This window comes from Spermophilus citellus, assembly GCF_964194105.1.
Source record: "Spermophilus citellus genome assembly, chromosome: 3".
In the NCBI taxonomy this organism is placed as follows: Eukaryota; Metazoa; Chordata; class Mammalia; order Rodentia; family Sciuridae; genus Spermophilus; species Spermophilus citellus.
This window is the reverse complement of record NC_138184.1, coordinates 202,117,501-202,129,143: the sequence shown is the minus strand read 5'-3', so window position 1 is coordinate 202,129,143 and position 11,643 is coordinate 202,117,501. Positions and strand designations below refer to the sequence as shown.

Below are 11,643 nucleotides of genomic sequence, written 5' to 3'. Positions count from 1 at the left end.
TGTACTTTTCTGTATGCACTTAAACCAATTTCTTAGAACAGCAAAAACAATTTATATTTTTTCCATTTTCACTTTGCTGAAATTATATTTATTGAAAACATTTTTATTCATAAATCATAAGGCTAGAAAATGATTCAATGATCAGCTTATGCAAACATCAAATTCTTCCGGTAATAGTTTTTGGCACTAAGTTCCTCAGGATCAAATTAAAATCTAAATTTTTTTGATACAATTCTTCTATTAATTTGATCAAGAACTGTGGAGGAAATTTTAATTTGTTGAATATTTCTATCAAGTCTAATTTTTTTTTTGTAGTAGGGATTGAACTCAAGGCAAGAGTGCTTTTCCACTGAGCCACATCCACTGAGCCACACCCCCTTTTCATTTTTTGAGATAGAATCTCACTAAGTTGCTTAGGACCTCGCTAAATGCTGAAGCTGGCTTTGAACTTGCCATCCTCCTGCCTTAGCCTCTGGAGCCACTGGGATAATAGGCATTCGCCACCTCTCCCAGTGGTATACAATTTTTAATCTTACAGTTCTTCAGTTAAATTTATCTCTAATACATTTATTATATGCAGCATCAGCTATTCTGGTTTTATTTTTATAACTGAAATTCATTTATTGTTATTTGAATAAACAACTGTTTGAATTCATAACTTACCTAAACATGGAGAAAACTGTAATCCCCTCATGAGTTGTCGAGGACTGTCCTTGGGGTCAAAACATCTTATATTTCATTTCCCATTCAACTGTCATCACACACTTAACACCTGCTCATATCTCAGATGCCAAATCAAGCATCATTTATTTGCTCTAGGAAGACTCCGGATCCCTAAGACTAGACAAAGTTCCTCTCTGTGCTTAGATTGTACATTTTAATCGTCTTTTATTACAATTAGTATAGTGTACAATTATATATTTCCATAAATATTTATTGTTTCCCTCGATAAACTCCTGAAGGCAGAGACTTTATTTATTAGATCCCTGGTACAAATCCTTTTTTTTTAAATCCTCAATACGTCTCACTAATACCAGGCATTCATTAAAGTGGTTTAGATCTCCCCATTATTGTTTTACTTCTGGATTGTTATAGCTTGACAGTTAAAGATCAATTTTTTTTCTCACTCTAATTTTGAAAAAAAAAATTGGGTTGGGGGGGTACCGGTGATTGAACTCAGGAGCATTGGGCCACCGAGCCACATCCCCAGCCTGATTTTGTATTTTATTTAGAGACAGGGTCTCACTGAGTTGCTTAATGCCCTGCCATTACTGAGGCTGGCTTTGAACTCTTGATCCTCCTGCCTCCACTGGGATTACAGGCGTGTGCTGCTGTGCCCAGCTAATTTTGAAAATTGATCCTGACATCTCCATATTGGGGATTGAGCACAGGGGTGCTCTACTACTGAGTTACATTGTATTTTAGACAGGGTCACATTAAATTGCCCAGGCTGGCCTTGAACTTGCAAGCTGGGATTATAGGTGTGTGCCACAATGCCCAACTGGAAAGTTGATAGTTTCTAGCCTTTAAACAGTATATTATTTATTTAGCTCCTCATTTCTGATATCAATAAATGAAACAACCAGATATCTGGTGATCTATTTCCTAATATAAAGCCAATATAAATAAGCCATTAAACCAACTCATAAAAATACACTATGGATTTTACAAATGTAACTACCAACATCCAGAGATTGTTATTAAAAATGAATGTCTGTACATATGTGTGCTTGTGTTATCAGTGGTATAATTATGCAAATTTAATATAAATCCATTGCTGGGTCTGGAATTATTTCAACAGGAAAGAAAAACTTTAAGAAAATATTCCCAGTCCCCAATACTTCTTAAGTTTTTAAGAGACACCCAAGTAATTATGATGCAAGAGGTTCAACAACAATACTTTAAGAAACACCTTATACTAGATACACCTTTTAGCAAAGACTTATAAACATATTGAGCAATGTTTATAAGCTACAGAAAAATGTTTTAAATAACAGTGGCATATGGTCCAAGTAGAAAATACATTTTCTTTATTCAAAGCATGTTGACTTTCATGTTTCACACAAAGCTGTACCAAAGCTACATTTTAATTTCATCATATTCCATTCCAAATTCTTTACCATTTACCAAAAATAACTTTTTTATAAAGCTTACTATTTTGTCTAATATTATACAGATTATCAATCTATATTTTTTGTGTGTGTTTCTCTCAAAAATTAAAATAGCTTATAAGGATATAATATAAAACTAACTGGTATATTACACACCAAACATAAGTACAGATTCTGTACAATGTAACAGTATACATACATATTACAAGAGACTAATGCTTTGTTAAAAGTAATATTTTAAGAAATCTTTCATGGAAAAAAACTCTGCATTATAAAACGTGGCTTGAGTACCAGCTATTTTCCTTTCATGAGTTTCTTTCAGTGGGCATTAACTGTCCATTTAGCTTCATTAACAGTTTTACCACCAGACCAGCCTATAAAGTAAAACATATGTTAACAATAAATATCAAACCATCAAGAATGTTTAAAGAATACACATGGCAGTGGGCAGTTATCTACCTAACTTGAAAGGGAACTTTCTTATTAAGAGGTAGTCTCCCAAGAAGTTGAACTCAGGGAGAATTTACTCAGGCTCTTTGAAAAGATTTAAGAAGTGACTTGCTGAACACAACTAGTAGCTCAGGATAGGATACTAGAAGAGGAGGGAAGGACTACCTAAAACCTTGGTAGAAGAGACAGGGAATACTAATCAGAATTAAAAGAAATGGCACAATAAAGAGATTAATTGTCATAAATTTGAAATGAATTAGTTAAGTTTCTGGTTTTCTTTGCTTAGGAAAGGCCTTTCATTTTTCCCTTTAAATTTCATCTAATATTAGAAGTTTTTCTTTAAAAAAGATTATGGATTATGTCACTTAAAAATAACTTTACTAGTATAACTGTTTAGTCCAAAATAATTGATAAATGCTTACCTGTTTTGTATGTACAATAAAGCTCATTTTATTCTCCATACTATGGATCTGAAAACAGGTATCAGCATCTCCCAATTGCCACATAAAACAACCATACTTAAGACTGATGAGTAAAGCCTGCAAAATAATTAAGAATCATTGTATTAATTAAAATACATATTAAAAACAACTATCTTCCCTTACTGTCCACACTTATCTAGTAAGTTCTAAACATTATGGTTTCGAGTATGATCATATAATCCATTCAGAATGCCACACTAACCTCACACAACCTGTGGCACAGAACCTGGATGAGCAATGATATTCTTTTAATGATGTCCAACTTAGGGCTGGGGCTGTATCTCAGTGGCAGAGTGCTTGCCTAGCATGTCCAAGGCACTGAACATCATATATAAATAAAATAAAGTCATGCTGTCCATCTACAACTACAAAAAAATGTAAAAAAAATTATAAAAAAAGATGCCCAACTCATTAGTGACTTTCAAAATAATGAAATGTACTGCAAACTTTTTTTTCCCTGCAGTTAAGAACAGCCTCTTTAATTTACTCAGTACTTTTGTTTTAAAACAACCAATTCCAATCAAACATGGTATTAATTTACTTGAGTGTATATTATATATAGATTAAAAAAATCTTGTTTTAAAATCTTCTTTTAAATAGTCACATGGTACTTTCAAATCTGAAATTTATGCAACAGGGGAAACAGGACGACTTAGGCAATTTTTACGCCACTAAAATAAGGACACAGACATATGTATTGTAAAAATAAGCATAATTATAAAAATTAGTAATCAATCTTTCATAAATTTAACAGAACTATTTTAAAAAATCAATATTACAGTAATCCATTCTTTGATTTTTCTTAACAATGCTGTATTTAAGTAGGTACACAGAAAGTATTTGTGCTATACTTTAAAATACATATATTTAGGCCAGGTGTAGCACATGCCTGTAACCTCAGCAACTTGTGAGGTTGAGGCAGGAAGATTCCAAGTTCCAGATTAGGCTCAGCAATTTTGTGAGACTCTGTCTCAAAATAAAATATAAAAGGCTGGGCCTAACCTGGAACTTGGAGAGTTAGAGGGTCTCAGATTTCAATCCCCAGTACCAAATATATATGTATATATGTATGAATGGTTAGAAACATTAGCAATCTATGAGTAACAATTCTTAGAATATTGACTGTAAATAATAAACTAAGCATATGCCAAAAGGATAATTGTTTGGGGCATTAAAAAAAAATATTTTTAGTTGTAGATGGACACAATACCTTTATTTTGTTTATTTTAGGTTTTATTTTTTTTAATGTGGTGCTGAGAATCAAACCCAGTGCCTCATGCATGCTAGGCAAGTACTCTACCGCTGAGCCACAACTCGAGTCCAGTTTGGGGCACTTTTAAAGTAAGGTTATGTAAATAAAACATGGTATTAATTTACTTGAGTATATATTATATATAGTTTTCAAAAAATCTTGTTTAAAAAAGCCATCCACATCATATTGCAAACTTTATAGACAGAATATGCTAAAATACTACTTACCAATGTACAGATATAATACCTTAAACCAACTATCTTTTACATTACTTGAAATCTCTTTAGCTGAAGTCAAAAAATGGTCCATTAAAATGGCCTCAAAACAGCTTAATATGCAGAAAAAAAAACCCTGTGGTACAGCAACTTTCAGTTGTACAGAGGTCAGATTTCTAACAAAAGTTATTACTGAGTCCATAAGTTAAAGATAAAAGTTTTGTGGTTAAAGGACAACATGCAGTGAGGAAGAATTCTTGAGAAACCCCAAATAGTAAGCAATTGAATGGAATTGAGGAGCAGAGTCCAAATAATAATTTTAAGTGATAAGTCTACTCCAGAAGGAAAAAGTAGTCCTCATTATGACAAGGTGCTCAGTAAGGAAAGTCAAAAATCATAATAGTTGAGAACAGGGACAGTTGAGAACAGAAAAAGGCACAGAGTAGCACATAGATGACCAGCAGAGAGGAGAAACAATTATATTGATAACTGATTATGTAATGGTACCAGGTGAGTGTTTAAACAACCAATTCCAACCAGAAGGGCATTATGGTCAATATAAATCAACATCAGCAAATGATAATCTATTGTTTTGTGGTAATGGCATTTATTAAGGTTGAAGACATATCAACAAGTACAGTTCAGCTGTGAAGAATGCAACATATTCACTACAGTAAAACACTGAGCCACGATTTTAAGTGAATAAACACTGCATTTATCTATTCAATAGTGTTCACATTTTATGTAGGCAGAACAGACAAATCTTTGACAAGCACATGAAATTGGTGAGTTATATTTTCTGATGGGCAACTTTCATTATTTCAAAGAGAAAGAAGATATAGAAGGTAGAAGTAATTGATATAAAAAACATAGTTATATTCTGTGGCTTTGCCTGAGAATTAATCTCTGAGGCTAATGTATCCCATTTGGTGTTTTAAATTCAAATTAAGGTATTTTTACAGATGAAGGTGTTTATTTTAATGAAGCTGTTCACATTCAACAATAGTACATCTTGCTGAATCTAAGACAATCGAGGACAACCTGGTTGTTTCTACCTTTGATAACTGGAAAATATAATCATCTTAAAGCTTTTGAAAGTGCCATATATTTATCAGTGGCTTATGCAGGGACAGAAAGCATGTTTACATTTTGGTTCAATCATCTTTTTATATACTCAAGGATAGTATTCCTGTTTATTTTTCTAGAAGCTGAACATATTATCCTGAAAAAGCAATCTGTTAATTAATAATATAGCTAACATTCCCTGTCTACTACTACTATCTCACTTATTCAACTTCTGGTCCAGACTGTTATTTACAATATAAATATTTTAAGGTATTGTTAAACTACCTTATGAATACTACATATATATATATATATATATATATATATATATATATATATATAAAACCATCCAGTTCCATGAAAAAAAATTTGTAAATGTTGGTATAAGATGCAAGATGCTCTATATAAATAGCAAAGAAAAATTTCCTGAAATGGAGGGGGTAATTTCTCCTTCATTTAACAAGTTTAGAAATGAAACAGAAAAGTGCTATAAGTTTTATAAGCAGTAGTGTATTTTATGTAAGCAAAAAAAAAATTTTTTTTTTGGTGGTGCTGGGGATTGAACCCAGGGCCTTGTGCATGTGAGACATGTACTCTATCAAAAGTACCACCAAACAGTAACAAATTTCTGAGCTATATCCCCAGCCCCACAAAATAGTTTTAAAAGAAAATAAGTAAAAGACCCAAAAGCAAGCTGGCTTATAAGGGTATTCAAGAAATCAAATTCAGGTCAGTAACTGAAGTCAGACTTTATTCTGCTCCATTTCCCTAAATCTTCTCTAGTCCCATCCACAGGTTTATCTGACAACTTCATTAAATAATGCTGCCCATAAAGATGATCCTGAGTTAATATTAAATAATTATGACTGGGATAATTTAAAAAGTTATGTGATTATCATAATAAAGACTTATAAAAATTAGGAAAAGAAAAATTAAATTTATTAGCACATTTCCCAATCTAAAATGTGTTTTTAAAATGCACAAGTTTGGCTGGGGCTGTAAATGGCACAGTACTTGCCTAGCATGCGTGAGGCACTGGGTTCAATCCTCAGCACCACATAAACAAATAAAATAAAGGTATCTGTCCATCCACAACTATAAAATATATTTTAAAAAAATTAAAAACAAAATGCACAGGTTTAGTTTACATTAATTGATTTGGAAAATGGTCTATTCTTGGCAAATCTGAGTTAACAAATTAGATTTGATTTTTATTCTTATTATAAACTAGTCATCCATCCTGCTTAAATGTGTGAAGTGTTAAAAATAAATGACAAACCTATATTTTATATCATAATAAATTTGATTAGAAAAAGGTGCAAGCATCAAACAGTAACAAATTTCTGACTGGAGTGCTTTTTAGTGTCCTAATGGATATCTATAACCCTTCTAAGCTTCACACTATCCCCAAGAGCTTCTTATAACTAGTCCCAATTTTCAAAATGAAGCCCTTGTATCATATATTTTTCTTTTTTAATTCTGCATTTTTCATTTAAACCCACTTGATATTTTAAATAGGTTATTATAATCACACAGTAAAAAACTTTTGACTTGCAAGATGGTGTTATTATGTTTGTGACCATTCCTAAGATTCCTATGTTGAAATTTTAACCCCTAGTGTGACCAATGTGATGGTAGTAGATGTATAGCCTTTGGAAGATAATTAGGTCACAAGGGTAGAGCCCTCTTGAAGGGAATTAGTGCCCTCATAGAAGGGTCCCCAAGAGCAACCAAGAAAAAGGCCTTTTCCAGAAGCTGACCATACTGATGCCTGATCTCCGACTTCTAGTTTCCAGAATTGAGAAATAAATTTCTATTGTTTATAAGCCATTTAGTCTAAGGTACTCTGTTATAACAGCCTGAACTCAGATAGGTACATATTGAAAAGTCTCCCTTCTAACTCCAGTTCCCAATTACACGTGTCCCTTCTCAAAAGGCTTCAAACATTTTTTTATGTATACATCATGTTCTTCAGGTAAAAATAGTCTCAACCTCCTTCCATTTGTATACCAATTGTAGCATATTACATGTGGTTTGGCACCATTTTCACTAAATATACTTGTAAATATATTACTATACACAAAAATACTCCATATACCTAAGATATTCCAATCAGCAATGTATTTAATTAACGTTAAAACTCCTTACTGGAAGTCACTTAGTCACACGCCTCCCCCAGCATTATTTGCAATGAATGAAACTTCAATGAAAAGTTATACATATATGCTATTTCTAGATTCTTCACATAGGCTGGTACTGTTAGTTTAGTAGTTATATGACATGACTGGTCAAAAACAGCTAAAAATATACCTTAGTTTCCATGTTGAGGAGATGAAGTCCTTTTATATTTACTCCCACATACACAGGGATGACTTTATGATTGCTGGGGCTTGCTTTTGTAAATATCTGTCCTGTGAAAAAAGCTGCTCCATATGTAGGAATTTCCCAACAATTCTGTAAGAACATGCGCTGCAGGTGATGCATTTCTTTACTGACACCTTCACTTGTACTAAGATTCTAAGAACAATTACAAATAAAAGAGACATGAAATAGAATTACAAGTATGATAATCCAAACAGGCCAACTACGCAATTTCTAAAATCAAGGTTTTCCCCAAAGAATGAAATTATGGCACATTATCATAAGAGTACTTTTTCTTTTTATAATATTTTTTAAATACCTTTATTTTATTTGTTAATTTTATTGTGGTGCGGGGAACAAACCCAGTGACTCATGCATGCTAGGCAAGTGCTCTATACCACTGAGCCACAACCCCAGCCCTCTTTTTATAATCTTAATATTAAAAAAAATATGCTGAGGTGTAAAAATATTATTTGTCTATTCCATTAATTTTAAGTGCCTCATGGGCAGGGATAGTATATTATTTCAAAATTTTATTCCTATCCTTTACCAAAATATTCAGCACATAGATGTAAAAGATTTTACATTACTAAGAATATCTTGCTATTTTCAGTTTCGGACATTGTAAACCAAAAGATCCATTTAGAAGTTCAGGACTATGAGTTTACTATACCTATGTTTAAAAGATTAATAACACTAACAAAATATCAAGTAGGCTATAAAAATGTCTTTTTATTTTCATTAAACAGCTTACCTTATATTCATGAAGAATTCGATTTGTCCAGTGTGGTGCCTTACTTTTTAGTTTGGTAATAGGTACAATGGATTTTAGATTTTCTTCACTGTAAGCACACATGCAAACATCCTTTAAGTCATCTTTGGTACTCAAGTACACTAATCCCTCTGTAACAGATGACTTTAAATGACACAATTTTTAAACTGAAAAATACTGCTTTAAAAATTAGAGAACTCAAAAATTTTAAGAGTTCAAGTTGTGGGAAAACGTCACAATGTCACAACATTTGCAATAGAGAATGTTTCTTCTTTCAAGAGCCAGAAAATGTTTTTGAAAGTTGAAAAGCACAATAAACAAACTTTAGATGTGCTTAAATCTCAGTGTTTTCTCTGAAAGATTGAACATGATTTTAATTTTTATGGTAGGATGTCTAAGTGCATCTGCCTTATAAAATTTTTTACTACTTATTCAAGTCAGGTTTTAGTGAACTTATTTAAACATACAGTAAAGAAAGATAAAAAATAAATATGAAGTATATCAAAATAAAAATCAAACATAAGAAAAATAACTTTGGAAAATAAAACTTTAAGAATGCCTTATTACAGAAGCTGGGGTTTGTTTGTATTCCCTTTCATTCTGTTTGTATTATTTAATTCCAAATCAATGTATAAAAATGTTCTAATAAAATTTCAAAACTTTCTTGGTTAGATAGAATCTTTAGCATAACACAAGACCATACACAGCATTAAATACTTACTTTAGGAAACCTTGCTTGTGTTTCTTACTTTCATAATTTCCATACACTATTTGCAACAGCAGGCTTGCCAATGTTATCAGTTTAGCATCAGGAGCTGTATAAAAGCCCTTTAATAAATTATATCTGGCTTCATCAAAGAGAATAAGAATAGCCAGTGGGTCCTCAATCTTAAAAGAAAAAGTATAATGTGGTTATCAGGCTACAATTTCCTTTTAAAAATATATAGCTTGTCACTGTATAATAAAGAAAAAGCAGAAATTGCACATTTATACATCAATGAACTGTTACTGCTTTAGAGCAGGAGTTGTGGAAACTTTTTCTAAGGGCTAAATAGTAATATTTTAAGCTTTGTGAGCCATATAATCTCTGTTGCAACTATTCAACTTTATCATTATAGTATAAAAGCAGCTTCAGGCAATACTTAAATAAGTGGTATGGCATACCACTTTTTGTAAAGATACTCAATTTGAATTCCAGAAAATTTTCACATGATTTAAATTTTATTCTTTACATTTTTTAACCATCATAAAATATAAATATGCATTCTTAGCTTTTAGGTTATACAAAAATAGGAAACAGGCAGGATATGATCATGACAATAGTTTGCTAACCCCGATTGACCATCTAATAATATTACCTTCAGTTTATGGATATCTATGAACTCTAGCACTAAATCTTTATATTCATAAAAATATTTTCTATTACCTATGTTTATACACTGTATTAGTGAAGATAAAAAGGAAGTTTATCAATTCCAAGAAGTACAAATGTACTTTAAAATGCTTGTCTTATGGGTTTTCTTTCTTTCTTTTTTTTTTTTAACTAGGGATTAAATCCAGGGGTGCTTAACCATTGAGCAACATCCCCAGCCCTTTTTTTATATTTGAGAGACAGGGTCTCACTGAGTTGCTTAGGGCCTTGCTAAGTTGCTGAGGTTGGCTTTGAACTCATGATCCTCCTGCTTCAGCCTCCTGAACTGCTGGGATTACAGGCCTGCACCACTGCACAATAGAATATTACTCAGCCTTAAATGAAATTATGGCATTTGCAGGTAAAGGGATGAAGCTAGAGAATATCATGTTAAGTAAAATAAGCCAATCGCCCAAACCAAAAGGCCTAATGTTTTCTCTGATAAGCTAATGTTGATCCATAGTTGAGGATAGGTAGGGAAGAATGAAGGAACTTTGGATTGGGCAGAAGGGAGTGAGTGGAAGGGTAGGGCTGTGGAGATGGGAAGGGGGTAGAATGAAACATTATTACCCTATATACACGTATAATTACTCTATTGGTGTGACTTGCACCATGTATAGCCAGAGGAATGAGAAGTTGTGCTCCACTTGTGTAAAATGTGTCAAAATGCATTCTACTCTCCTGTATAACTAATAAGAACAATTAAAAAAATTTTTTTAAAGTTTGTCTTAAAGGAAACATTTTTTATATTATCTGAATAAAGATTTTTGTATTTAGGAATAACATTAAAAGCATAGTTTGCTGGGTGCACATCTCTAATACCAGCAGCTTGGGAGGATGAAACAGGAGGATTGCAAGTTGAAAGCCAGCTCAGCAAAAGTGAGGCGCTAAGCAACTCATTGAGACCTTGTCTCAAAATAAAATACAAAATAAGGCTGGGGATGTGTCTCAGTGGTTGAGTGCCCCTGAGTTCAATCCTGGTACCAAAAAAAAAAAAAAAAAAAAAAAGTTAAAAGATTTTTATCAAATAAATAATTCAATTTTTCTTGTTTATTTCTTTCTTTTTTTTTTTTTTTTTTTGTACTAGAGACTGAATTCAGGGGCACTTAACCACTGAACCACATCCTGAGACCTTTTGTTTTTAGTTGTCAATGAACCTTTATTTTATTTATATATGGTGCTAAGATAAGAATCAAATCCAGTAGTTTACACATGCTAGGCAAGTGCTCTACTACTGAGCTACCACCCGGGTCCTCCAGCCCTTTTTTGTATTTTATTTAGAGACAGTGTCACACTGAGTTGCTTAGGGTCTTGCTAAATTGCTGAGGCTGGCTTTGAACTTGAGATCCTCCTGCCTTTCTGAGCTGCTTCAATTACAGGCAGGAGCCATGGTGCCTGGCAAACAATTTTATTTTTCTATCTTATAATACTCTATGCAATATATAAAAACTGAAACAATGAAAAGAAAAAACACACAGGAACCAAGACGGTGGGCCAGAGGAAGGAAGCATTCTGGGTTGCTCA

General features: G+C 32.6%; 1 protein-coding gene across 3 annotated transcripts in view; it reads right to left on the bottom strand.

Annotated features, from left to right (window-relative positions):
* Window positions 1-701: 701 nt before the first annotated feature.
* The window catches only part of KRIT1 (KRIT1 ankyrin repeat containing), a 48,630-nt gene continuing 37,688 nt past the window's right edge, over window positions 702-11,643 (bottom strand). For 2 of the 3 annotated variants that reach the window (XM_081288436.1, XM_081288438.1), the window contains 5 exons: window positions 9,430-9,596; window positions 8,691-8,778; window positions 7,886-8,092; window positions 2,984-3,100; window positions 706-2,485 (listed from right to left, as the gene is read on the bottom strand). In XM_081288436.1, the coding sequence (XP_081144562.1) occupies window positions 2,417-2,485; window positions 2,984-3,100; window positions 7,886-8,092; window positions 8,691-8,778; window positions 9,430-9,596 (648 nt within the window). In that variant the 3' untranslated portion in view covers window positions 706-2,416. Of the gene's footprint in view, window positions 2,486-2,983; window positions 3,101-7,885; window positions 8,093-8,690; window positions 8,779-9,429; window positions 9,597-11,643 lie in introns of all 3 variants that reach the window. The other variant, XM_081288437.1, reaches the window with a different exon arrangement.